Here is a 27,608-nt window from a genome sequence, read left to right as displayed (position 1 = left end):
AATAAGCCGTGAGATAAATATAACAAGCCGTGAGATAAATATAACAAGCGCAGATCTAAAAGAAAAAACAAATTCAGGGGGGGGGGGGGGGGATAGGATAAGTTGCTGATATCATGATGTGTATTTTGTACTTTTTTATCGTCTGCGTGGGGTTTGAGAGGTTACCTACCAATTTAAAATCACTTTTAAAAAAGAATTTAAAATGACAAACGAATTTACAACGTTTATTGCCAAGGGGTGAAAACTAAATTCACGTAGTTTTCATCAACCCCTTCCCCTCTCTCTTAAAACTAGATTTGATGAATATTGAAAATTATAATAATCGGTGTATGAAAATCATGTCGGGTGACATATACTTACAGGATTTTTAACTACCCCCTCCCCTTAACTATTTGAATTTGCCAAAATCAAAGGGGGTTACAACCCTCATAACCCCCCTCTAGATCCGCCAATGTATAAAATCAAAATATAATGCACAATATTGCGATATTTCAAAAACATACTTCAGTGTATATATATATACGCAATTCCCCAGCCCTAGTTAAATTGATATTGGAGGACATGAATGCATGCTTCCCGGAACAAGGATAGTAAAAGTGCACATCATAACAAGGTCGCCTATTTGATTCAAGCTTTCCTAGGAAATTTATAATGTAATTTTTATCCAGAAACATAGTGATAAAATCTTATTGAATGACTAAAGCTGAAATGTGTTGATCCTTCACATAAGGCATAAAGGCGGTATTGTAAGTTTTATTGAACAAATGTCTTCAGATTTCTGAAGAAAACCTCATGCAAAGCGGCTAAAAGTACAAACTAATTTGATAGATAATGGCGGAGAAATCTTAAGTTTTGGATTAAATTGCCATGAATTTTAGTATTGCACGTGCCCGAATTCCGTATCGATGGTGGCATGTACTTTAACAACAAAATACCATTTTTATCGTATATAACTTAGTTATTGATGTATGGAGTCATAATAGAGGCAAGACTGACTCTGATAATTACGTATCAATATGATGCAAATTATCTTTTGCAAAAAATGAAACAGATTATTCTCTGCAAAAATCATTCGCTAACAAAAATTTAGTCTATCCATTGTTATCATTAGGGTAAGTTTAAAGACCCCTATAAGATGAGGAAAAGTAAACAAAATTCATATCTCTCTCTCTCTCTCTCTCTCTCTCTCTCTCTCTCTCTCTCTCTCTCTCTCTCGCTAGCTGACCAAACCTACTAAATGAGGACGTCCTCAAAAATGTGTAGAAGAGCATACACACATATATTATTCTAAAGGCAAAAAAGTACTATGTTAGGTATAGCTATAGGGATATCTATAAAAGTTTATCTAATACTCTCTTTTGAATTACGAAAAAAAAAAAAGATTTTTGAGAGAGAATATTAGTAAGGACATGTCCTCACACCACTTGTCCTCACTAAGCTAATATTTTGTATCTACATCTTTCACATGCTGTAGGTCACATTTATGAGGACGTAATTGTGAGGACATTTATTTGTCCTCATAGTGCAATTCTTGTCCTCACAACATCTGCCCATTGGTTGAAATTTGTCCTCACTTTACACTTTTACTGCCCCTCTCTCTCTCTCTCTTTCTCTCTCTCTCTCAGACGAATCGTGTTTCATGAGGATATTCTCATGATGCTTAGGAGAGAAGCACACATAAATATGTTATATTTTGTACGGTTTTATCGTCTACTTGGGGTTATTTCGAATTGTCAAAAAAAGTTTTGAGAGAATATATGTAGGGACATGTCCCCACACCATATGCCCCCACCTATCTAATCTTTTCACATGCTGTGGATCAGGGTTATGGGAACTAAACCTTTCACATTCTGTGGGTCATGATTATGGGGAGGTAGCTGTAAGGACTGGATTTTCGTCTTCATTGTGCATATCCTCACAGTACATGTTAAATGGTTAAAGAAAGGTTGTCCCTACTTTACGCGTTTCATCAGCCTTCTCTCTCTCTCTCTCTCTCTCTCTCTCTCTCTCTCTCCGTGTCCTTGGTTACGCTATAGATCTACATTTTACACGTATATGCAGTTTCGGATAAAGGGGACTGGACCCTTTATATGGTATATGCTATCCAGAGAGTCAGCTTCAAATGAATATTTTCACCTACCAACACTAATAAATTCCTAAACTTACACCAAAGCGAAATTGTGATAAAGTTTGAAAATCGTAGTTTGGAGACGTTGAAAAAAGGTCCTGATGATTTCTATTTGCTACGACACCGGAGTTTCCCCGGGGATTCCCTCATTAGTTAGTGCCCCTTCAAATAGAGTTTGTTCTTGACTCAATGGGTCTATTAAACGGTTACTCCATGACCCCGGCCCTCCACCTCCCCTTTGTAAAATTCCATAAATCCTCCACTGATTCGTATATTTCCATTCCCTGAAGTGTTACTGTATATCAAGTGGAGTTCGTACTTGCACTTTTACAAGAAGTAATTTCATATGCATGAGAATAACCCGGGAGTTCATAGAATTGCTTCAATTGATCCACTGACCCACATACAAACACATGCAATCAATGTGATGATTATGAAAATATGTGTATGATCATAGAGTCCCAAGGAGAAATCGTCATAGATAGTAAACCAATCAAATCCTTGTCAGGAATAGTGGGTGGGTACCAGATTCCACGACACGTACATATAAGTCTGGGCATCCCTTATTGTTTCCTAATGTTTCTACAGGAACTGGTTCTCCAGAAGGAAAAAAGAAATATTGAAAAATGAAGGTAACATTTATTTTTTTTAATTTTCAAAGATATATTTTTAAAATTTAATGTAGATATATCTACATAATAATGCTGGTCCAAAATTTAGGAAAATAATCAACTCAACTCCTGTTGTTTATGTAGTACCTCAATAATTTGTCTCTATTTTTTTTTCCTCAAAATTTAGATATATATATATATTGCAATGAAATGTGTTAAAAACTAAACAAAACTTCAAGTACAGAAAATGATAAAAACCAGTCAAAGAGGACTCAGTAATGAGTTTCACCCTTTTGGTTGGTTTTACGTTCCGTCGAAAAATTTTCACTCGCTCGTCTCCACAGGCAATGTACTTCTCGTATTTACTATTCTTTCAAGTAACCCAATTAAGCGATAAAATTTCCTGTAATATTGGGACTTCACCAATTGTACTTGCTACCTCAAACTTCTGCCAGAGTTTATTTGAAAATCAAGCACTGAAATGGGAAATCATTGACGTAAAAGCGCGCTCTATGAGGGACAATTTAATCTTCTCAAATATTCCTGAGAGAGTCGACGAAACCCCTAATGTGACTGAGAACATTTTACGAGAATTTCTAGAAAAAGAACTGAAAATGGATACGGCTGATGTGAGCAACATTAAGTTTGACAGAGTACATAGAATGACGGGACGTAACAAACCCCGAGCAATAGTGGCGAAGTTTAACAACTTTAAACAAAGGCAAGACGTCAAATTCAGATCCAGAGAACTGAAAGGTACAAACTTTTATATAAATGAACAATTTCCACCAGAAATCAACGAACAAAGACGACAACTAATTCACATTGCGAAGGAGAAACAACGACAAGGACACAGGACACGTTTAGTGTACAATAAACTGTACATTGATGGCGTTCCATACAAACCACCTACCAACCCACGGATCCAGGAACCGATGAGATAGGAAATTGCGGGGGTCGGACATTCATTGCGTATAGTCGCATGGAATGTAAACAGAAATTTAGAGCAAAAGATATGTGACAGTGATTTTTGCACAGTCATATCTGACTACGATGTAATATTTTTATCAGAATGCTGGATTCAACCTGGAACAGCTCTAAAGTGCGATTGGTTAAACGACGAATTTGAATACAAATGTTTTCCTAGACTGAAGGGTAAAGGCGGTGGCCTTGTGCTGTTATACAGAAAAACACTTCGTAAGTTTGTATCAATTGTTAAATGTGTTGAAGACACACTCATATGGTTAAGAGTAGAACAAAGAGATCATCCCGATATTTATATCTGTTTTGCGTATATACCTCATGATCATAACGTTTACTACACAAAGTATAATTGCGATTTATTTGATTGTATCTTAAATGATATGTCAATTTTTACACAGAACGGCACTGTTGTTGTTGCCGGTGACTTAAACAGTAGAGTTGGTAATTTACCTGATTATATTGTAGAAGACTCTCTTGCTATACCTATTCATGATATGCTGTCAAATGTTTTTGATTATAACACCGATTCGGTCATGCCACATCGAGTATCAGAAGATATGATGGTTAATAGGTTTGGCAGAAAGCTTTTAGAATTATGTAAATCTACTGGTTTAAGACTTTGTAATGGTAGAACACCAGGTGATGAAAATGGTCAGTTAACTTTTTACAATCACTTGGGTACAAGTGTTATAGATTACATTTTAGTAGAAGATGCGTACTTTAACAATGTCACTAAGCTTAACGTCTGTGAGTTTAACGAATGGTCAGATCACGCACCAGTAGAATTTACTTTGAAATGTATGAATGCTAGCTTTTCCAATAATAGTGATGTAATCACGAGTGGTCCAAATACGACACGGAAGTTCAGATGGGACGACGAGCACGTGGAACAAATGGAACGTGACCTCAATGACAAAGTCAGTGATCTGTATAATATTATCGACTTAATACAATCATCTACCCTAACACTGGATCGTGGTATTGAGCAGTTTAATTCTATATTAAATGATGTTTTTCAACCTTGTTCTAGAAATGTAAAATGTTGTAAAAAAAATTCACCAAATAAGAAAAGTTCTACCAACAAGGATAAACCTTGGTTTGACGAAAAATGTAAGCACTTGTACAACACTTATCGTCATTTTATGTACATCTTTAATTCTGAGCGTAGCCCGGAAAACAGATGTAATCTGGTTGAAGCTAAAGGTGAATATAAACGTTATGAACGACAGGTCAGACGTAAGTATTTAAGATCAGAGGGGAACCGACTTAGTCTGTTACGTAGGAATAATCCTAGGCAATTTTACAAAGCGTTTAAGAAGAATTCACGGTCTCCACCTACAGAGTTGTCTTTGAATAATTTTTTTGAGCATTTCAAGTCTGTCTGTAACAATGATGGAGATAACAATAATACAGATGTGGACCGAGCTCAAAGTTGCATTTTCGAGGAGCTAGATGTTCCAATATCATGTGATGAAGTTTGTAATGTATTAAAGAAAACGAAAGCTGCTAAATCACCGGGCATTGATAACTTGTTAAATGAATACTTTTGTAAATTTCGAGTTATTTTTACTCCATTGTTGTCACATCTATTCAATATTATCTTTAATCGTGGCACATTTCCAACATGTTGGTCTGAGGGAATTATTTTCCCATCTTTTAAGAAAGGAAATGCTAACGACACTAATAGCTATAGAGGCATAACTCTGGTGAGTTGTTTGGCAAAAATATTTACTTCTGTTTTAAATGATAGGTTGTTAAAATGGTGTTACGGGAATAATTCTGTGTCAGATGCTCAGTTTGGTTTCAAACCAGGTTTTGGCACTTCAGACGCTATATTTGCATTACAAAGTGTCATTAGTAGAACGTTATCACGCAAAAATAAGTTATTTTGCTGTTTTGTTGATTATGAAAAGGCTTTCGATAATGTCAACCGAAACAAGTTATTTTTTAAATTATCACGCTGTGGCATCACTGGTAAATTACTTACAATCATCAAATCACTATATAGTAACTTAAAATCCTGTGTTAGATTTCAATCCGAATTATCGAACTTCTTCTCATGTACAAACGGATTAATGCAAGGTGAGGGGTTGTCCCCCTTTTTGTTCTCTCTCTATGTGAATGATTTTGAGAATGCATTTATTAATAGCTTATGTGATGGAATTGACTTTAAAGATATATCACTGTTTTTGCTAATGTACGCTGATGATACTGTACTTTTTTCTGAATCAGCCACAGGATTACAAAACATGTTAAATACTTTATCAGTTTATTGTAACGAATGGGACCTAAAAGTTAACATTCAAAAAACAAAAGTTCTTGTCTTTCGTAACGGAGGGAAAATAAATGCCGCCAGCAAATGGTTTTACAATGGTAGCGAACTAGAAGTTGTTGACAGTTTTAATTATCTTGGTCTTACTTTAAATTTTAATGGTAAATTTTTAAAGTCTCAGTGTATTTTCGCCGAGCAGGGTAGAAAATGTATGTACCATATTCTTCGAATTTGTGATAATCTGTCACTGAATATTGTAACAAAACTTCATGTATTTGATACTTATGTTTCAAGTGTTTTGAATTATGGTAGTGAAATTTGGGGTTTTAACCCAGGTAACGATGTTGAAAAGGTACATGTGGACTTTTGTAAGCGAATTTTACATGTAAAGAAGTGCACTCCAAATTATATGGTTTACGGGGAACTTGGTCGTGTGCCAATGTATAATTTACGTATGATAAAAATTATCAAATATTGGTTGAAAGTTATCAAAACCGACAATTGTATCCTTCAATCTATATATGATGACATGTTGATTTGCAATCACAAGAACTGTAATTGGCGCTGCCAAGTTAAGCATTTATTATTATCGAAAGGATTTGGTGATGTATGGTTTAACCACTATGTTAATAATGAAGTTTTATTTCTAGAATGTCTCAAACAGCGTTTAACTGACAACTTCATGCAGTCACGAGATGAATTTTTTGTTAATTCACCCAAATGTATTCTGTATAGACACCTTATTGATAATGTTACCATTCAATTTTACTTGACAAAATCTATTCCGGAAAATCTTATTAATCTTTTAGCAAAATTTAGATTGTCTGCTCACCAGCTTAGAATTGAACAAGGTAGATATAATGGCACAGCAAGACAAGATCGATTGTGTGAATTCTGTAATTTGAACGAAGTTGAGGACGAATATCATTTTATTTTAATATGTCCTTTGTACAAAAACCTCAGATCTGCATATATAAAAAAATATTATTGGTCGCATGCTTTTATGTTTAAACTGGTACAATTGATGTCAATTCATAATAGAAAACAAATCTGTAATCTGGGTAAATTTTTAAAAGGTGCTTTACTCTTACGATCTAGCCAAACTATCGTCTAATGTATATGCTGGTTTTTGTTGGTTTCTTTTTTATGTAAACTTGTCTTATAACTCTCTTCATGTATGTCCATCCTCTAATATTCACTCCACTTTTCATACTGTATACATCTTTTTTGTTTATACTTTGTAATTGAATATGTATTATGCTGATGAGCCGTAAGGCTTAAAGCCAATAAACAATACAATACAATACAATTTGCACACAAGCCAAACTCGTGTCTCTTTGTGCGGAAAACTTTGGAAGCTGAAGTTTGACGCGGCACGAGCGAGGCTCGAACTCACGACATCCCGGTTACGAGGCGAAGGCTCTACAATTGAGCTACCGCGACTGATACATATGTAGGTTTACTACTTGATTTGGTAACTGGAAATCACATATCGATTTCCCCCTAGAAAATGATTGTTGTAACTTTCTGCATATAATCTAATAAAATCCAATAAGGAATTCTTGATAAAAACAACAACCCTGAATTTTAAAAATTCCCCACATTTTCCCAGTCCTTCAATGTAGATATATTTGAAAATAAAATAGAATGAAAAGAACACGCAGTACAACTGTTCCAGGAAGTTCCGAACGTGTTTTAAGGTTAAAAAAAGAACATATTTTTGCTTCGGTTAAATTACAATTTAGTTCGGAGACGAACTCTTTCCAATCATGTTTGTGATAATTATTTAATAATATTTGCAATACTTAAGGTCAAACTCGTTTATATATGTTATATGTGTGTTCGGATTGGCTTCCCGGGCCTTTTATTACGTCATTTTCAATATATTTTACGATGATTTCGAAGACATTTTACCCCTGCCTCAGCACATCCATAAAATGCAAAATATATTTTTCTCTGCCTCCCCCTTCCCAGTAAGTAATTCTGCGAACTAATGTGTTCAATGTTGGAAACCAAACCAAAATTTCTCATTATGATAGACTATGAAAACTAATATCTGACAATTTCGACTAATTATATATTGGTATTATGCGGGCGGTCCTTCACCGAGGCCCCGTGTCACAGCAGATATGGCACGATAAAGATCCTTCCCTGCTCAAAAATATTGCATATTTCCAAAGACTTTGATCGATTAGTATATGTAATCAATCGACAAGTGTTCGATTACTATCGATTAGTGATCGATTACTGATCTGATCGATTAGTCATGTCTGGATATATATAAATTGGAAAATCGCTGGATTACTTTTTAATCCGATCGAGTTAATTTGCAGAAAATTATATATATATAACTTATATACAGCTTAATGAAATAAAATGCATTCTATTTATTCCTTCGATGATTTATCCAATAATACGGGATGTATATCTTAATTAAGTTCCCAAACTCGAGAATCCAAAGGTACATGTATAATATATGGTAGCACGGATACATTGTATTTTTCCACTGCAGATACCCGTGCTGTTTAGAGCGACCTTATTGGTTTTCATAGCTTGGAGTGACGGTGTTTTGGTCGATTTTAGACGTCTCTGTCAATCGGAGCAACAGAGTTTCGGGGTTCGAAGGGACCCCTGGCAAAATGATGCTATTCACTACTGTTTTATGACGGGCAATCTGAATGAGGAGTGCAAACAAATAAGTATGCATAACTCAACATATTATATATAATGAACGCAGAATTATATATATATATATATATATATATGATATTGCACACAGCGCAATCCACCATTGGATGAATGCTATTTTGACTGTTAAAAATATTTTAAATCCAAGCATTTTAAGAACTGAAGGTATTGAAAAATGTTGTACATGTAGTTTGTATTAACTTAGACGTCACTGGAGGCATTGACTGTGGGGAAGAATTCTATCTACAAGGTGGACTGCCGGACGAAACGGCTGAATGTTGCCGCAAATTTGGTAAGCTGATAGACGTGCAAGACTTTGCATAAATTTTGAAATGGATAATCATTACTATGTACAACGGCGTATTCGTATCATTTTAACACAGCACTAAGAAAGTACGTTTCTATGATTTAAAAAGTCGTTTCTACGATTTAAAAAAAAATTTTGTGCGATTTAGTACATCGTACAAAAATCTACAAACGTTTAATAAGTCGTTTCTACGATTAGTAAATCGTATAAACGATCTAAAACGATTTCGTAAATCGTTAAGTCGATGTTAGATAATTTCGTATAAACGATTTCAAAAGTCGTTTCTACTATTTAGTAAAGCGTATATAAACGATTTTAACAAGAGGCCTTATCGGTCACCTGAGTATTAGTTTTAAGTATCACTAGCCTCAAGGGCTTTGAACTCTATAATAGTTTTCCTGTTTTTGCATATCTACGCTAAATTCTAATATTCAGCAGCAGCAGTTAAAACAAACAGCCCCCCCCCCCCCCCCAAATGTGTTCTTCCGAAAGTGCCCATAATGATGAAAGACTTTACATAATACTTGTTATTTAGGTCAGAACTTCGTAAGTAGTTAAAACTTGTGTTCGAACCTTTTGTATATCATATATGAAATGATATATGATCAAATCTACATGCTATATGCCCCAGAGTCATAACCCTGGGTTTGCGAAGTTCACAATTTTGGTACATTCCTTTCTGCTTATCCTACATATACATTTAGTTTTATACAGCATCATCAAAATTAAAGAAGTCTTTCAAATAATAAAGAAAATAATAATCACATGATAATTTTGGTCCCACCCTATAATCAAAATCCCTATCTCTGGGATCATGACATTTACAATTTTGGTATAAAAGGCTACCTGCTCCTTCTAGACACTAAGATATCCATTTAGTTTCAGTTTAGTATCAATATCATTTTAAAAAGATGCTATTTCAATATTTTACAGATAAACACTACATATCAAGTTTGGTCCCGCCCCGGAGTCAGAGCATTAACCCCGGGAATCATGAAATTTACAATTTTGGTAGAGGCCTTCCTGCTCTACATGACAAGTTTAGATAGTTTTTTTTCTTCTGAAGATGCACAGTGGAAGAGAAGATTTTTAAAAATTTGTCAATTTTGGCTGTTATTGCCCCGCTTCTAAGGCCTTGGGGTTGCAGAAGTCCTGAGATTTACAATAAATGTATCCCCCTTGTTCCAAAAATGCTTCATGTTAAATTTGAAAAGAATTGAAAGAGTAGCTATTTAGAAGAATTGGTGACGAACGATGGACACAAACCACATGACCTAAAAAAGTCGTTTATACGATTTACTAAATCTTAGAAACGACTTTTTTAAAAATCGGTTCTAAAATTTACTTAACGGTACACACGATATTTTAAAATTGTATAGACGACTTTTGAAACCCAATAAATCGTAGAAACGATTTATTTAAATTTGTTTCTGCTAGGTTAAAATGGAACGAATATTCGTTGCAATTATGACATACATAGAACATGTTTCAGAAATTTTAAAACTTTTTTTTCCACAGAACACAGACTAACTAACTGCCAAATTCTAACACAGACATTTTCATACCAAGGCGGTTTTGACATCATGTATATCAACCGCGCTCTCCGAAAAATTATCAGGTTAGTCCTACAAGAAAAAACCAAAACAAGCTTAGGGCATAGTTCAGCCTTACTTACAGTACTGTTTAATAATAATGCGTTTTCTTTTGTGTGTATGTTGTTTTTTTGTCCCAATCGAGAATTAGGGAGGTGACCACCTTTAGGTGAAATGTCACAAATTTTGACTTATGCATGCAATGTTCAAGGTAGTGGTTTCTTAATCATATCAACGCCTCCTGTGACACAGAATCTGTTTTTAGCTCACATTTTGTCTGTCGTCTGCCTGTAAGCTTTACACATTTTCATCTTTTTCTAAAATCCACAGGACCAACTTCAATCTAACTTAAAGCAAGTTATCTTTGGTAGAAGGGGATTCAAGCTTGTTCAAATGAAGGCCCATGCCTCTTTCAAAGGGGCGATAATCAAGAAAATGCAAAAATAAATTGGAGTCATTTAATAATCTTCCCAAGAACACTGGGCTTCTTTGAGTACATGTATATTCATAAAATATAAATGAAAGCTTCCTGATATAGATATATATTCGTTCAAATCAATGTACCCGTGGGTAGGGCTAGGCCACAATAGGGAATCAAAGTTTTACATGCGAATAAATAGGGAATTTTTTAAAAATATCTTCTTCTCGGGAATCACTGGGCCAGAAAAGTGAAAATTTACACGAAAGCTTCCTGACAGAGTAGTCTGAGTAGATTCAACTTTTTGTTCAAATCAGTCTCTGGGGCTAGGGTGGGGCCACAATAGGGGATCAAAGGTTTACATGCCGATACATAGGATTTCAAAACAAGAGACCCATGGGCCTCATCGCTCACCTGAGTCACCTTGGCCCATATCTAAAAAATTTCCATATATATTCGCATTTAAAACAGTACTTTTCGTCCCTATTGTGGCCCCAACCTACTCCCCGGTGTGTGTTTGTGTGCTTGATTTTTACAATTTTGAATCTGAACTATGTCAGGAAGTTTTCATGCAAATGTAAACTTCTTTGGTCCAATGGTTCTTGAGAAGAAAATTTTTAAATGACCCCACCCAATTTTTGTGATTATCTCCCCTTTGAAGGGGGAATGACCCTTCATATGAACAAACTTGAAAGCCCTTCACCCAAGGATGCTTTGTGCCAAGTTTGGTTGAAATTGACCCCATGGTTCTGGAGAAGAAGGTGAAAAGTTTACAACGAAGCCGACAACGACAGAAAACATACAAATTTTGATCAGAAAAGCTCAGTTGAGCCTTTGGCTAAGGTGAGCTAAAAACTCTCTCAAGAACCAAGCTGTTTAGTCTTATCAAGCATTCATGTAGTACAGATTTATCTTTGATCAAGCCATGGCCCCTGGGGCTAAGGTGGGATTAAAATAGGGATTCAGAATTTTACATGACATTATATAATTATAAAGGAAATATAAAAAAAAATCTCTTCAAGTGTAACAGACCCACATTAATCATAATGATGTGGAAACAAGCTGTATGGATTAATATTATTTTCTTAAATTATGGACCCCGAGGTTTAGGATAACGCTAGAACCAAGGAACAGATTTTACATGATCCCATTGGGTTATAATATGGGTTGAAAATTTGTGGGAATAAAGAGGGTGAATAATCATTCTTCTGAAGAAAGCATGAAGAGGTTGACTCAGGTGAGCATTGTGACCCATGGGCCTCTTGCTCTCTTTTTACCAGCACCCCTACAGGAAGTGACCCTACGGCTTTTCAAGTGGAGTTATGCGACTTGGAGAAACTGGGCACATAAGGAGGCAGCCAAACTACAACACTCTGTGTACAAGAAAATAAAAACTTTATTTCTTCATGTTTTTTTTAAACAAGAGAAATTATTGTCTAACAGTGCATGTGTACTTTTTCTAATAAATTCTAACATTGATGTTGACTGAATTTGTTATTCCAGCCTTGTTGATAAAATGGTTTGACTACAAATCATAATTTTCAAAGAAAACTGTTTTTACACTAGAAGTACAACACAATAAATCCATCAAGTGGATGTCACGAACGACATAACCCACAAAGTTACTATGAACGAAATCTGAAACTTTAATTCTGAAAACTTAAAGAGATACTGAAGTGTTTTATTACTTCTAGCAAAGGAGTTTTGAAGGTAATCCACTGTTTCAGCGAACAGTACAGTGGAGGATCCAGGATTTTGCAAATGGAGACATGCACGACACAAATTCTTTGATCACTTTTAAGACCTCACTGGGTCCAGTGATGTACATGTACTACTGTGTTAGAATGTCCACATGAAGAAGCTCTATGGACTAAAAATTTTAAAAAGATTTTTTTCTATATATACATCTATTTAAAACAAAGATATACAAAACATATGAGTAACATAAATTTGATGAGGCATTTATTGCATATCATTTCATGTTGATTAATTGCTTTGTGGCAAGTTAAAATCTGCAGAAATAATAGAATTCAGGAATCTAGAAATTTAAGGAGGTTCAGGCCATTTTATCTCCTTACAAGTACTTTGTGAAGGATATATTGACTACATGTACTTGATGTGAGTGTATTTGTAAGAGAAATAATGTTGCAACTGTGGACAACATGTTCAAAATGCCACATCATATTTCAGTCTCGCACTTGCTTCTGAGATGACGAGTAGGAAATGGGTCCAAGTATTAGGTCAAGGTCAATATCTCTGTTAGTACATTATGTCCACTGCAAGAGGATGTTTCACTATTGTTAGGTTTAGTTATACATGTACCATTGACTCTCATATAGTACAAAAGGCTCAAGCCTTATCAGTCACCTGAGTATTAGTTAAAAGTATCACTAGCCCCAAGGGCTACAAAATCTATAATAATTTTCCTGTTCTACATGTCTAAGAAAAATTCTATTGTTCTGCAGTACTATCAAACAAGAGGTACTGTGAGCAATGCTCACTAAGAATACCCCCGCTTACCTCAATCTACCAAAGGATGTTGTTAATAGGTATAAATTACCTCTTTCCTGAGTGTAAAAATATGGTATGCCTTTGTAGAAGAAAATGGAAGATATAGCCCAAACACAAATCCATGGCATAAACCTATAATTTTGACCTTGAGATCAAAGGTCAAGGTCATAAAGAGGTCATGAATGTACATGACACATAGTCTCATGGTGATACACCCATGTCTTATGGTATGACTATGTCAAAACCCTATAATCAATTTTGACCTTGAGGTCAAAGTTCAAGGTCATATAGAGGTCATGAAGGTACCCGACACATCGTCTCATGGTGATACACTCATGTGTCAAATATGGTATGCCTATGTCAAAGAACAAAGAAGTCATGGCCCTGACACGAATCCATTGTAAAAACCTTTAATTTTGACCTTGAGGTCAAGGTCATATAGAGGTAATGAAGGTACATGACATATCGTCTCATGGTGATACACTAATGTGTCAAATATGGTATGCATATGTCAAAGAACAAAGAAGTTATGGCCCGGACACAAATCTGCACAGACGGACAGACAGAGTGATTCCTATATACCCCCCTGAACTTCGTTCGGGGGGTATAATGATGTGTTCTTTTAAAAACACAAATGTCCCTAAAAATGCCAATACTGATATTAGACTTTATACAATATATATTAACACTATGACTATTTTGGTTCTGCAACCTTGGGGTTGCGAAATTCACAATTTTGGAGCATTCTTTTCTGCCTATCATAAATATGCATTTGGTTTTGATATAGTATCAGCAGAATTAAAGAAGTCTTTCAAATGATAGAGACATTTAATCACAAAGAGCATACTGGTACCAGGGTAACCCAACTCCTGGGATAATAAATGAAAATCTTGTTTAAGGGCTACCTGCTCTTTCTATTTAGTTTCAATTTACCATCAATAGCATTAAAGATGGTATTATTTAAATGTTTTACACTATATACCAAGTTTGGCTCTGCCCTGAAGTTAGAACTTCTACCCCATAAATCATGAAATTTACAGTTTTGGGTTTTTCTTAAGATGTGCAGCTGAAGATAAGAATTTTGAAAATTGGTCAATGTTTGGAAGTGTTTGTTTGTCCTTAAATTCATGTCCCCCTTGTCCAAAAGATGCTTCATACCAAATTAAAAAATAACTGGTTGGGTAGTTATCAAGAAGTCAAAACAATAACGAATGCAGATGAAAAGCAATAGGTTACCTGAGTGACCAAAAAATTTATTTGAACCAATATAGACTGGAAATGAATTTTAGGAACTAATATATCAAAACACTTTCCTTAAAAAAAAATGATGCTACACAACCTAACAATTCAAATACTATAACTAAGTCATACATCATCATGTTGACCCTTCTACCTTTAACCTTTTGACATTTGTTTTCTCTGAATAAGTTCTGTCACACTGTTCTACATTTTTTTTCACCGAGTCCGAATTTTCCGCATGATCTCTCTTGAGAGCGGATGACTGTTTGAATATTGCTAGGTTTGGTGCGCTCCCTTCTGCATCATTTTTTGTTGGAGCAGATCGTAAAGGAATTGTGACAGTGAGAAAATCTTCTGCTGCTATCACTCTGTTTGGTCCCATTATTTCCACTGCTTCCTTTAGTAGAATGGATACTGTTTCTTCCTCCTGTGATACAAAAACATTCATCTTGGAGAGTACCACAGCATTTTACATTCCAAAAGATGGATATTTAATGGAAATTTGGGGAGAGAATAGTGGGTACATGTTGTATATTGCAATAACATTCAGATCCGAAGGCTTGCATTATTGCTTAGATAAATTTACATCATAATTTTTGTTTCTCATTTGCTGTTCTGATTCGTAATGTGCTTTACCTCATACTCCTCTGACACGGGAAGGTATCTCTGACTGAAATGGGTCAGAATCAACAGCCGTGCCTTCAGGTCACTAGCAACCTCTGCAGCCATTTCTGTAACAAATATCATTACTTGTTATATCTGACCATGAATTTGGACTTCTACATGTATGTAACTCTTTATGTTAGAAATGAAACAATACCCACTTTTATGTAATACCTAACCCTATCTGTTACAACTGCTGTACGATTATCAACCTTTTTGAGTTTCCACTTTTGTATGATAGTCACCTTTCTGTGTTTCCACTTTTGTATGACTGTCACCTTTCTGTGTTTCCACTTTTGTATGACAGTCACCTTTCTGTGTTTCCACTTTTGTATGACTGTCACCTTTCTGTGTTTCCACTTTTGTATAACTGCAATAATGTAGCCCTCTCCAGCTTTTTTTTGGGGAGAGGGCTACAACTCCTTAGGATCTCTGTAATGGTGCAGATGCAGGAGTGATTCACTCCCGCAACATTTTCAATCATTCTAACCATTTGTTGGCTTTCTTTACTTCAACAAAGTTGATATTATATCTCTCTTAGTCAATATTTAAATTTACAACCAGCAACATAAGACTTGTGAGACTCTATTCTACTGTTTTTAACAATTTCAATAACTTCCACTTCCTCAATTCATATTGTGCGCCTTGTTTGATGTACTGAAGCTTAACTTCCAATTGTCAATTTATCTGCATACAGTGTATATCCATGTAAGGAATATTTATCAAAGGAAGTGTTTACATCAATGTACGAATATGGAGGAGAAAGCGATTTCGTCAGTATTGAAAAGTTTTAAATTTGATATCAAGTTAAAAAATGAACAGCAGAGTGTAATTTTTTTCTGCCACAATATGATTTTCCTCTCTTTGTCGGAATGGCTCAAGTCTGTGTTGAACAAGTATATTTTTGCGGTGAATGTCAATATTTTGGTTTTTCAGTAGATCAACTTACGAGATCTCGCAATAACAAGCATGGTGGAGCAGACGAAGAATTTTGCATGTTGTATAGATATTTAATTTTAAAAAAACCCCAACATAATTAATCCCGACATGCCCAAGTGCAAAGCTGGTAATTTTTTTGTGTAAACAACATTAGAGACAAATACACAGAGCTTATTACAGGTTATTCATAAAAATATTTTGCACCATTATGAAGATCCTATGGAATTGTAACCTTCTCCTGAAAATGTCAGGAAAATAAATTGGAGAGGGCTACATTATTGCAGCAAACTTTTGCATGATTGTCCCCCTTCTGTGATCACATTTTTGTATGATATTCACCTTTTATATGATAGCTACCCACCTGTGTTTCCAGAGTTATATGATAGGCTACTATGCCTGTATATCTAATGTGGAGTGAGCCCTTTATGATTGATAACCCTTTTGAGTATACCTGGTGTGGAGTGACCTTTCTCTAGGGCCATGTCTTTCAGAGAATTCTGAAGAGTTGCTTCATGGACAACAACATCAGCATCTGTGCCCACAGTGTAGATCTCCGAAGAGTTACAAGTGTCCCCTAGAATCACCAGTTTGCGTCCAGGCTTAGGGGGCCCCACTACATCAGCAGGGTCTATCTGTAAACACACAAGGAATGATAACAGTACTTTTACTCCTATCTGGATGTCTAATAACATCCATAGGTATTAATCAGGGAGAATCAGAAACTGCAGTGGGAAATATTGTGATTTATGCATTTGATGATAACCTCTTTCTATTAGAATTTGAAATAAATACATGTACCTGTTTTTGTCTCAAAAACGTTTCCAAACAGAAATTGTTTCTAAAACCAAAGAATAGTACTGCACCTTTCTTCCATCAGGAAGTGTCACAACTTTTCCATCTTTAACTTCTTTACACCATGGACCAGGCTTTACTCCTTGCAAGGTGAGTTTAGAAAGGTCAAGTCTAAAATGTACACAATAATTCAAGAAAAGTCATAAAATATGTTAAAGTTTTTATTACAAAATATTTGCCTGGAAAAATTAATGAGTACAAAGGCAAAACATTGGTAGCTGCTCCGTCAATCAGTCAATTCAGAAATTGATTGTATTAAGTACATACTTTCCTGGACAAGAAGCTTCCTGTACACAAAAACCAAAAGAAGGAATTCTATGTTTCAGGTAAACAGCCTTCACCGTTATTTTCTCACTGCTATACCTACAAACAGTAAAAAGTGAATAATACCTAAAGAAAGATAACTCTATTAGACTGCCATGTCGTCCAATTCAATCGTTTTAATAGAATCTGATGACAACATTCCTGTTATCATTCAAAACTGATAAATCACTGACACAGACTGTGCATTTATAACTTACAGTGTCCAGACTTTATCTTGATCTGCCTCAATAAGTCGACCTTTCCTTTCATTTGGGTGCAGATTATTCGAATCACACAACTCGTTTATCTTCCATTTCTTTAATGAAAAGCAAATTAAACTCAACTACCATGTATACTTTCATGACACAAGAGTAAATTTCTTCAATGTACAAACTCTCGCTAACATCATAAATATTGCAATATTCATGATGACAAAATATCAAAGCTTCAAAATATATATGTATACCTATTTTTGAATTATGAAAAAAAAAAAAATAGAACAAAGATAATATTTGAACTATAAATGGCAAAATTTTGTTTGAAAACTCATCTGAAATCAGGAAAATGTTTGAAAGTACATATACCAATGCTGAAAAAAGTACATCATTGCAAGCCACACCTATTGTCTCCGTTTACACTACATCATTTTGTAGGTACTACCGGACTCGGTAACCGTGGCTAGCGACGATGAAAAAAGTATTGCAATACAGTATTCTAAGAACTATATTGCAATAAACCAGAACATTGCCTAGCCCTGTAATTTACAAACTAATTATCAACTTCCTTTTGTGTATATTGACTGCAGTCAATTTACATGCTAAAATAATTATTCAGAAACATAACTGCTCTTGCCTGAATATCACTAGGTATCTGGCATGGCAACACTTTCATTTCATGAACAAGGTAAGTAAAGCCCAGTATAGTTCTAGACAGCTCTAAACTGGTTCTTATAAACTTGCGTAGCCCCACTGGTCCATAGATTTCTAGTGGCTCAGATCTCTGGTTGTTTCCACTGATGGTACACAGTAGCCCTGGTAACCCAAACATCTACAATATAGGGCCTGTATTAAAACATCTAACTGTAGGGACTGTATCAGAACATCTACAATATAGAGCCTGTATCAAAACATTAACAATGTACGGGCTGTATCAAAACATCTACAATATACGGGCTGTGTCAAAACATTTACAATGTAGGGGCTGTATAAAAGCATCTAAAATGCAGGGCCTGTATCAAGATTTCATTCAAAGAAATATACAAATGTCTGAATTACTCTACAATGTAAAGTTGTAGAAATCCTTCTAGAACAACTATACTGCATATCTACAACTTACATGATCTCCATGGAGATGGGATATAAATATCTTATTGACTTTTCCGGCCTTGACTTTGCTCTTTTGAAGCTGTATCTGAGACCCTTCACCACAGTCAAACATCCAGGACCCATCATCTACAACAAAGGAACTAAAAAACTAATCATCTACAACAAAGGAAGTAGAAATACATTACACATGCAGTTACACAAAACCTACTTGAATCTAACTAAATTTCATCACACTAATGCTCAATAATTTCAAGTTAGTTAAAATTAATAGGCCTATGTGCAATGTGCTACAGGTGTCCAAGGGAAGTAACTTGGCTAAAATTCAGTTAGAGAGATTCCGAGTTCAAAACTAAGAAGTTGAACTCAATTTTGTATAGTATGGTTGAAGATTCATGCACATACCCCAAAAAATGCACACAAAATTATTCAGTGAGCTATGTTGTCCAATACCATTTTCATTCTTCATTTGCATAAGTGGGTCAACATTTTAGACCTGTTAAACATTCATGTTGCACATAAAATTCTTCTTCCTCAATGTGCAGAAAACTTCCAAAGTATGTGTCTACTAGACAGTCAATGAGTAACATCTCATATAAAAGCTAAACTTCATTTGTACATCAACAACATACACAACCACTGTCCAAAGTGCAGACAACAGACATAGTTGTAAAATGGATTGCAATTATGTAAAAAGTAGCTTGGTCTGATAGTAAGGTAACACAGATTTATAGTAAACATGGAAGGGGACAAAGACGGAGAAGAAACTAGACACATTTCAGTTCAGGGGCTTGCCTAAGATCCTGAGGATAAGGGGGCAGCAGATGGTGACAAAAAGGGAAGTGGCAGACAGGGCTGGATAGAACACATGATACAGAGGGAAGGTGACGAGACAGTGCAAGGGTGGACACCAGAAGGAAAAAGGACACAACAGAGACCGAAAACAACCTAAGGACAGTAGAAGCAGAAAGAGGGAGTGCAGAATGCAGAAGCTGGAATGAGGTCAAGATGGTAGCAAAAGACAGAGTGGTTTGAAGAGAGAAAGTTTCACACCCTTATACACCTCCTGGTGTGGAGGGAGCTCAGTACAAATTCATGGGAATCAATTTTTGTGGATTGCCAAGATTTCATAGTTTTGTTGGGATGCAATTTTGTGGATCTGGTTTCTGTACACTGAAACATATCAATTGTGTATTTTGTTGTGGTTTGAAATTCATTGCATAGAGGTACTGACTAGATGATTAATTGAGGTACTGACTAGATGATTGATTGAGGTACTGACTAGATGATTGAGGTACTGACTAGATGATTGATTGAGGTACTGACTAGATGATTGATTGAGGTACTGACTAGATGATTGAGGTACTGACTAGATGATTGATTGAGGTACTGACTAGATGATTGATTGAGATACTGACTAGATGATTGATTGAGATACTGACTAGATGATTGATTGAGGTACTGACTAGATGATTGATTGAGGTACTGACTAAATGATTGATTGAGGTACTGACTAGATGATTGATTGAGATACTGACTAGATGATTGATTGAGATACTGACTAGATGATTGATTGAGATACTGACTAGATGATTGATTGAGGTACTGACTAGATGATTGATTGAGGTACTGACTAAATGATTGATTGAGGTACTGACTAGATGATTGATTGAGATACTGACTAGATGATTGATTGAGATACTGACTAGATGATTGATTGAGATACTGACTAGATGATTGATTGAGATACTGACTAGATGATTGATTGAGGTACTGACTAGATGATTGATTGAGGTACTGACTAAATGATTGATTGAGGTACTGACTAGATGATTGATTGAGATACTGACTAGATGATTGATTGAGATACTGACTAGATGATTGATTGAGGTACTGACTAGATGATTGATTGAGATACTGACTAGATGATTGAGGTACTGACTAGATGATTGATTGAGATACTGACTAGATGATTGATTGAGGTACTGACTAGATGATTGATTGAGGTACTGACTAGATGATTGAGGTACTGACTAGATGATTGATTGAGGTACTGACTAGATGATTGATTGAGATACTGACTAGATGATTGATTGAGGTACTGACTAGATGATTGATTGAGGTACTGACTAGATGATTGATTGAGGTACTGACTAAATGATTGATTGAGGTACTGACTAGATGATTGATTGAGATACTGACTAGATGATTGATTGAGGTACTGACTAGATGATTGATTGAGGTACTGACTAGTGTGAGATTCAAACTAACGGGGCAAAGTTAAAAAGCTTTATTGACCAAGCTATCGATGGAAGAGAATTATTAAGTTGTGACATGATGTTGTAAATAAGTGAACATCGACATTTTCATCCACTTTTACACTGAGAGAAACACATAAACATTGTATTCAAATATATATGACCTGTAACTTTTTATAGTAGCTGTCCTTTTGGGTCAGCATAAAAATATCCCAGAAACTATATCATGTATCAGTAGTCATCAGTTTCTTATTCACACATTCTAAAACAAAAAAGCTCTGCAAGGTGGGGGCATGCTCCCTTACAATGAGTGTCTACAAGTTTTTCTTTGAAGTCCCATAGTGACCTTGACCTCTGGATCCCAAACACAATAGATCTGGATAACAAAGCTACATTAATGTATCAAATCAATCGAGCAACAACAGTGGCCTGTAAAGTTTCTACAAGTTTTTTCTATGAAGTCTCATAGTGACATTGACCTTTGGACCCCAAAGTCAAGCAAAATATGTGACCTGTAGAGTGTCTACAAACTCAGTGTTACTCATAATTTGAAGGAAAAATTGCATTTTGTTAAATCTAACTTTATCCAGAATTACATCATTCATTACATACATGGATTTTGAGCAGTATCCAACATTAACTGCCCACTAGTATTGGTTCGGATACCATTACATGTATTTAGTGAGATGTTTGTGTTTTATATACGTGTTTGTCGTTTCTTGTGTGTGTGTGCGTTGAAAGTTTTATGCACAATGTCAAAGTAATTCATGCTTTATTGATAAAGATAATTTTGTGCATTATAGAGTGTGAATGTAATTATTATGATTTAAAAGTTAAATAATGAAAAATTATCTTAAAGTTTCAAATGACTAATTTGTGTGGAAATATGCTTATTTACCTTTTGATCAGGTTATATGCATGTATGTGTCTGTCTGTCTGTGTTTGTATGTGGCTACATACCCATTTTGAGGATGACACATGAAGCCCCGCGTGACGGTGAAGGATAAGCAGATCCTGTCCCAAGGAAGGTAATTTCCATTGTGGAGCTGCTTATTTTAGCCATACTACAAGATATATATGATCAATAATAATATTGCTGTCTATAATTTCTAAATATCTACTTAATGTTTATATTGAAAAATGTTTGAAAACCTATAGAACTGTAGCCACAAGGGGCAAACTTTTTTTTTTAATGTAAGAAGGACTTGGCTACATTCACCACCAATATTCAGTATTCAGTTTCTTTATTTCCATGAGCCATATGACTCATTGGATTCACATACACATACATATATATACACAGACAGTACAGTAGATATAAAGATATAATACATACAGTATTAACCCCAATAGATATTTCACCTTTAAATCTCTCATTTTCCCCTTTTACCTATATCATCAAATTTAATAAATTATAAACTCTTTATAAACTGTTTCCATTCAGAAGTGTTGACCTTACTCTTAACTCAAGTCAATGGCAAATAAAACTTCAAATTACTCGCCCTTGATTACAGGTGGCGCACGATCTGTTAACGTCCAAGGCGTTTCTAACCTCAAGTTTAAGAGAGCGTCGGAAGGACATGTTTAGATTAGAAAGTTGTTGAATATTTAGTAACGATGGCGGATTACGGTTCGTAGGACCTCACTGCGCTTAGAGACTAACTTAGAAAACGCATTACAAGACTCTCTGGGCGGAAAGGAAAGCACGTTGAGAGTTTCAGCTGTAACCGAATTTTCTCTGTCACATCGATTAAATAAAGACATTCAATACACATTGGACGTTTTTCATTATAAACTACTTCGTGGTGAAGCTTACATGCTTAAACAGTAGTTTAGGTTGAATATATAATATTTTATAAGTTGTTGAATTGCATATGTTTAAAACAATAAGATGCGGACACCCCCCCCCCCCCTCTCTCTCTCTCGAGGATTAAGAATATCAATTATTAAATATATCCACATATATCTGAATTTCTATTATTAAGCTGTTAAAATGTGTAGTAATAGTGAATGTATATGTATAACTTCTCTTTATGAAATAAAATTCACGATAGAGAAGGCACATGGATATATCATACCACATTAAACAGTTTATTTGCATATTTTAACATATATCACTTACGTGATGACATCACGGTAGGTAAACAGTCTTTGCGATTAACTTTTTTATTAGTCCATAGGGAAATCGAAGTTACAAGTGAATATTGAAAAATGTAATGCAATGATTTTTTAAAATAAAAACCACAATGAACAATAGGCCTATGTGTGGCTTTTATTATAAACACAACATTGTATGACAGTGAAATTTGTAATTTACTTCACTTGGATAAATTTATAGCTTTATGAATTTGCATTTAATTTTGATAAAAGTAGATATGATTCAAATTTTATTTCTGAAAAATTTAGAAATATCTTAATCTCTTGAGATGCATTTTTCTTCTGGTTTGCGTCAACAGTTAAAATAGGCTAGGACTGGTATTCGTTTCTTTGACGTATTGGACTGTACTTCCGTGGGTCAGTTGATAAACATGACATAACAACATAACTATGATAATGCACACTTTGATAAGTTATGAAAGTTTGACAATTTCATCCCATATTTTGATTAATTTCATACGTATTGACTATTGAAGAATCCAGACTCGTTTTCCCTGAAATTCAAACAATATTTTACAACACTTTTTGAATTATAACAAAATTAACAATGGAAGTAAAGTGTTGAAATTAATTTACAATCCAGTCATCAAAAACGAAAACAAGACCTAAGAATATTCACTGCCTTACAGTTACAGTCTGATTATAGCCACCCCTCCATTACAGTCGCGTCGTCGTACCGAGTGACGGCGGAGGGGGAGGGGGGGAGGGGTGCTGTTAGCAATCGCTTTCATTCATATTTTGACGACCTTGGTTAACTCTAAAATTAATTTTTAAATGACATCTGAAATGTATTTTTGTACCATACTTCGTTTATATATTGATGACTCAAATTTCCCCTGTTCGATTATAGATCTAGTCTAGAAGGGGGGGGGGGGGGGGGGGGGGGGGTGAGAGTCATAGAATTATAAGATCATTGATGACTGTATCACTAAGAATAGATAAAATTTCAGCATAAAACATTCATGCAGAATATTATGATCTACAGAGCAAATGTTTAACCCCCCGTAAATACTTTCTGCAACAAAGTCGTCATCTGATATCTGTGAAGTCGGACTGAACTGAAGACTGAAGTTTATAGCGCACGACGCTGAGTGGAACTTTAAAACGATCGTTGTCGCTGTCACATTTGATGACAATGAACCAATTGAATTTTTTAAAAGCTTCATATCTCGGGAATTCTACCCCCGCTCCCTATTTGCACAACAAAAACCTTACACTCTCTCATAAATCTTATGTACACCGGAAGTCCACAAGGACGTAAACGAGTCTTGCGCCACCTATGTTTGAAATAGGGGAAACAACTGACAAATATTCGCAATTAACAGATATTTTTGATCATCCTAGTTCTTGTCCCTTTTATACTGGTTCTAGTTACACAATTTACTTTAAGGCAAGTAATATATGTTTAATGAAAGGTGAAGATAACAGTGATTAATGTCATAACTCCTATAAGCAATACAAAATAGATAGTTGGGCAAACACTGACCCCTGGACACACCAGAGGTGGGATACTGGGATCAGGTGCCTATGAGGAGTAAGCATCCCCTGTCAACTGGTCACACCCGCCGTAATCCCTATATTTTGTAAACGTAGTTATTAGTAGTCAAAATCAGTGTGCCAAGAACAATACAATTTTAGCCACTCTATAATAATGATAAAGTCTATATGGAATTATGGATCATATCCTCTTTAGATAAGTGGACAGGCATGGATGTAGGCTATCTCTGTTCACTTCTCTAAAGAGCACATATACAGGTAACAGGAAGGGAGAAAATGCAACGGACCATACCGGGATTCGAACCCGGGCCCCCTGAATCTCTAGCCAGGTGCTCTACCAACTGAGCTATCTGGCCATCGGCGATTGAACCCGGCTGACCGCTACATTCCTCCCTCCTTAAATGTCTTCACACCTGAAGACATCAACCCAGGATCTTTATCCCCTGGCAGGCATTTTCACCTGTCAGTTCCAGGGGCTGGTCTACAGCACCAAATGTAACAGGAAGGGAGAAAATGCAACGGACCAGACCGGGATTCGAACCCGGGCCCCCTGAATCTCTTGTTAGGTGCTCTACCAATTGAGCCATCTGGCCACCGGCGATCGAACCCGGCTGACCACTACATTCATATATAGATGATAAAGATGATTCTTCCTGACTCAAAACCAGTGGTCTAAGATTACTTTTTTCCCCAATTTCTCAACAACAAAAATAAAAAAAAAACAACAAAAATTAAAAAGAACACACTTTTCCCTCTAATACACAGATTAATCCCCGAGCAAACATATAGTAGATATATACATCTATCAATAAAAGTCAGGTTTAGGTAGACTAAGTCTACAGTATATTACAACACTGTACAATCATAGGAGTCTGAAGTTTTTTCAATAATAGAGCTAAAAAAAAAAAAACCATACACACCCCTACTAAAAAAAACACGTGTTTTTTTTAGTAGGGGGTGTGTATATTTTTTTTTTATTTTAGCTCTATTATTGAAAAAACTTCAGACTCCTGTGTGTTTTTAGTAGGGTGTGTATTTTTAGCCGAGTTGCAACGAAGTTGAACTCGGTTATTGGTTTGGTGATGCGGGCGGGCGGGCAGGTTGACGGGCGGTTGGGCGTTAACAATTGGTTTCCGGATGATAACTCGAAAAGTTTACAACCTAATCAAATGAAACTTTGATATATTGTTGGGTACCAGGTAAGGAAGACCCCTATTGATTTTGGAGAAAAAAGGTCAGAGGTCAAGGTCACAGTGACCGAATATAAAATGAAAATTTCAGAAATATTTGGTTTCTGGATGATAACTCAGAAAGTTTAAATCCGAATCAAATGATACTTAAAGATATTGTTATGTACCAGGTAAGGAAGACCCCTATTGACTTTGGAGAAAATAGGTCAAAGGTCAAGGTCACAGTGACTGAAAATAGATTTAAAATTCCAAAAGGATTTTGGTTTCCGGAGGATAACTCAATTTTTTTTAATTTGAATCAAATGAAACTTGGATATATTGTTGGATACCAGCAAAGCAAGGCCCCTATTGATTTTGGAGAACAAAGGTCAAGGTCACAGTGACCGAATATAGATTGAAAACTTCAGACAAATATGGTTTCTGGACAGTAACTCGAAAAGTTTAAAACTGAAATTAGTTCTTCACAATTATAAATATACCACGTCATTCCTGGCTTTACAATGTATCCCATGCAACTCGGCTCATGCACCCCTAGGTGCATATACTGATTTTTTTTATTTTATTTTAGCTCTATTATTGAAAAAACTTCAGACTCCTGTGGTACAATATAGGCCTAGAAGCAAACATATGTACACTGTTACAAGTCGTTGGTCAGGTGGCACAGTTTCTAAATCTACTATTAGTCAAAATGTTTCCCAAATTCAATTACAGACAATTTGCAAACATTGTTACTGGTGACGAAACATGGGTTTACTATTTGAAGTATTTCTATAGCAGTATAGGTATTACGCTTAATAAATGCCTCACCTTTACTAAGGTCACTGTCCTTAGCAAGTTATCATCTCTTCATACTAAGCATTTTAAAAGCGTTATCTAAAAATCTTAGTTATCTAAAACTGGGCATGTAAATCATGACGAAAATTTTGGTAATATTGAGAAACTTCGAACTGACTTGAAACACGCGGCTCGGAGTTCTGATGTTTTGTTTTTGGAATAGCAAGAACGTCGAGCCCGAACTCAAAGTTCACCCCTTGTTCACGTTCGTCTACATACAGGGGCTAATCCAGGAATTGCGGTTACGGGGGGGGGGGGGGGGGGAGGGGGGGGGGCTTTATGAGGCAGGGGGTCTTGGGACCGCCTTGAGGTCCCCAGTGGGTCCAGGGTGAAGTCCTGGTGGAGGGCCAGGGGGCGAAGCCCCTGGCAGCTCCTGGATTTTACAGATTTTATAGGCCGCTTGAAATATGTCTCCGATTTAGTCATTTGTACTATTTTCTATCATTTTTGATAAGGTGAAATTAATAAAATGACGCAAATTTTAAGGGTTTTTGAAAAAAAAAACAACTAAGTTCTCCCAATAAAGTAATTCAAGAAATCAAAAGATTTTGTCATTTATTTCTCTGGGAGTGGAAGGAATTATTGCTTCTTATATCGTTTAGTCATAGTACACATTTTTCTAAACAAGATACCTACTATTGGACCTACACGTGATTTTACAAAAATCTATGTTAAAATAGTTGGATTGTTCGTTTGATGGTATGATGAAAAAAAGAAATGGGGGGGGGGGGGGTGTCAGTATTATTAGTAAATACATGTACCTATAGAGTATCTTTATTACATGTACCCCTATTTGACAAGGACAATATCAGAGTCCATTGAAGGATTGAAGGAATTATAAAA

General features: G+C 35.6%; 2 protein-coding genes across 5 annotated transcripts; one reads left to right on the top strand and one right to left on the bottom strand.

The window, feature by feature from the left end:
• The first annotated feature begins 2,646 nt into the window (after positions 1–2,646).
• Positions 2,647–12,479, top strand: LOC125646501 (uncharacterized). 4 transcript variants are annotated; one of them, XM_048872830.2, is made up of 5 exons: positions 2,647–2,760; positions 8,508–8,694; positions 8,889–8,975; positions 10,509–10,608; positions 12,281–12,479. In XM_048872830.2, the coding sequence occupies exons 1-5, from the start codon at positions 2,755–2,757 to the stop codon at positions 12,348–12,350; spliced, it is 450 nt and encodes a 149-aa protein (XP_048728787.1). In that variant the 5' UTR covers positions 2,647–2,754; the 3' UTR covers positions 12,351–12,479. The 4 variants fall into 4 exon arrangements, with proteins under 4 accessions (XP_048728787.1, XP_055995772.1, XP_048728788.2 ...); XM_048872829.2 differs by lacking the exon at positions 2,647–2,760 and adding an exon at positions 3,256–4,959; XM_056139797.1 differs by lacking the exons at positions 10,509–10,608; positions 12,281–12,479 and adding an exon at positions 9,924–10,181 and having other exon boundaries at positions 2,656–2,760.
• On the bottom strand, positions 12,379–26,921 carry LOC125646500 (zinc phosphodiesterase ELAC protein 1-like). The gene is made up of 10 exons (XM_048872827.2): positions 26,739–26,921; positions 22,048–22,151; positions 18,843–18,958; positions 18,360–18,554; positions 17,726–17,823; positions 17,472–17,567; positions 17,216–17,315; positions 16,804–16,984; positions 15,387–15,481; positions 12,379–15,177 (listed from the first exon to the last, which is right to left on the bottom strand). Exons 2-10 carry the CDS (start codon positions 22,148–22,150, stop codon positions 14,887–14,889), a joined length of 1,275 nt encoding a protein of 424 aa, XP_048728784.2. The 5' UTR covers position 22,151; positions 26,739–26,921; the 3' UTR covers positions 12,379–14,886.
• Positions 26,922–27,608: the final 687 nt, after the last annotated feature.

Source organism: Ostrea edulis, chromosome 6 (genome assembly GCF_947568905.1).
Source record: "Ostrea edulis chromosome 6, xbOstEdul1.1, whole genome shotgun sequence".
NCBI lineage: Eukaryota > Metazoa > Mollusca > Bivalvia > Ostreida > Ostreidae > Ostrea > Ostrea edulis.
The sequence above is the reverse complement of the archived record's forward strand: the minus strand, read 5'-3'. Positions and strand labels throughout refer to the sequence as shown.

Excerpts from the sequence above, each read along its gene's own strand:
- LOC125646500 (XM_048872827.2), bottom strand. The coding sequence starts at position 22,150 with ATGGCTAAAATAAGCAGCTCCACAATGGAAATTACCTTCCTTGGGACA. Across the intron at positions 18,959-22,047 it reads ATGTGTCATCCTCAAAATGG|ATGATGGGTCCTGGATGTTT; the intron begins GTATGTAGCCAC and ends CCTTTGTTGTAG. Across the intron at positions 17,824-18,359 it reads AGATACCTAGTGATATTCAG|AAATGGAAGATAAACGAGTT; the intron begins GCAAGAGCAGTT and ends TTTTCATTAAAG.
- LOC125646501 (XM_048872829.2), top strand. Across the intron at positions 8,695-8,888 it reads TGAGGAGTGCAAACAAATAA|ACGTCACTGGAGGCATTGAC; the intron begins GTATGCATAACT and ends GTATTAACTTAG. Across the intron at positions 10,609-12,280 it reads GCTCTCCGAAAAATTATCAG|CACCCCTACAGGAAGTGACC; the intron begins GTTAGTCCTACA and ends TCTTTTTACCAG.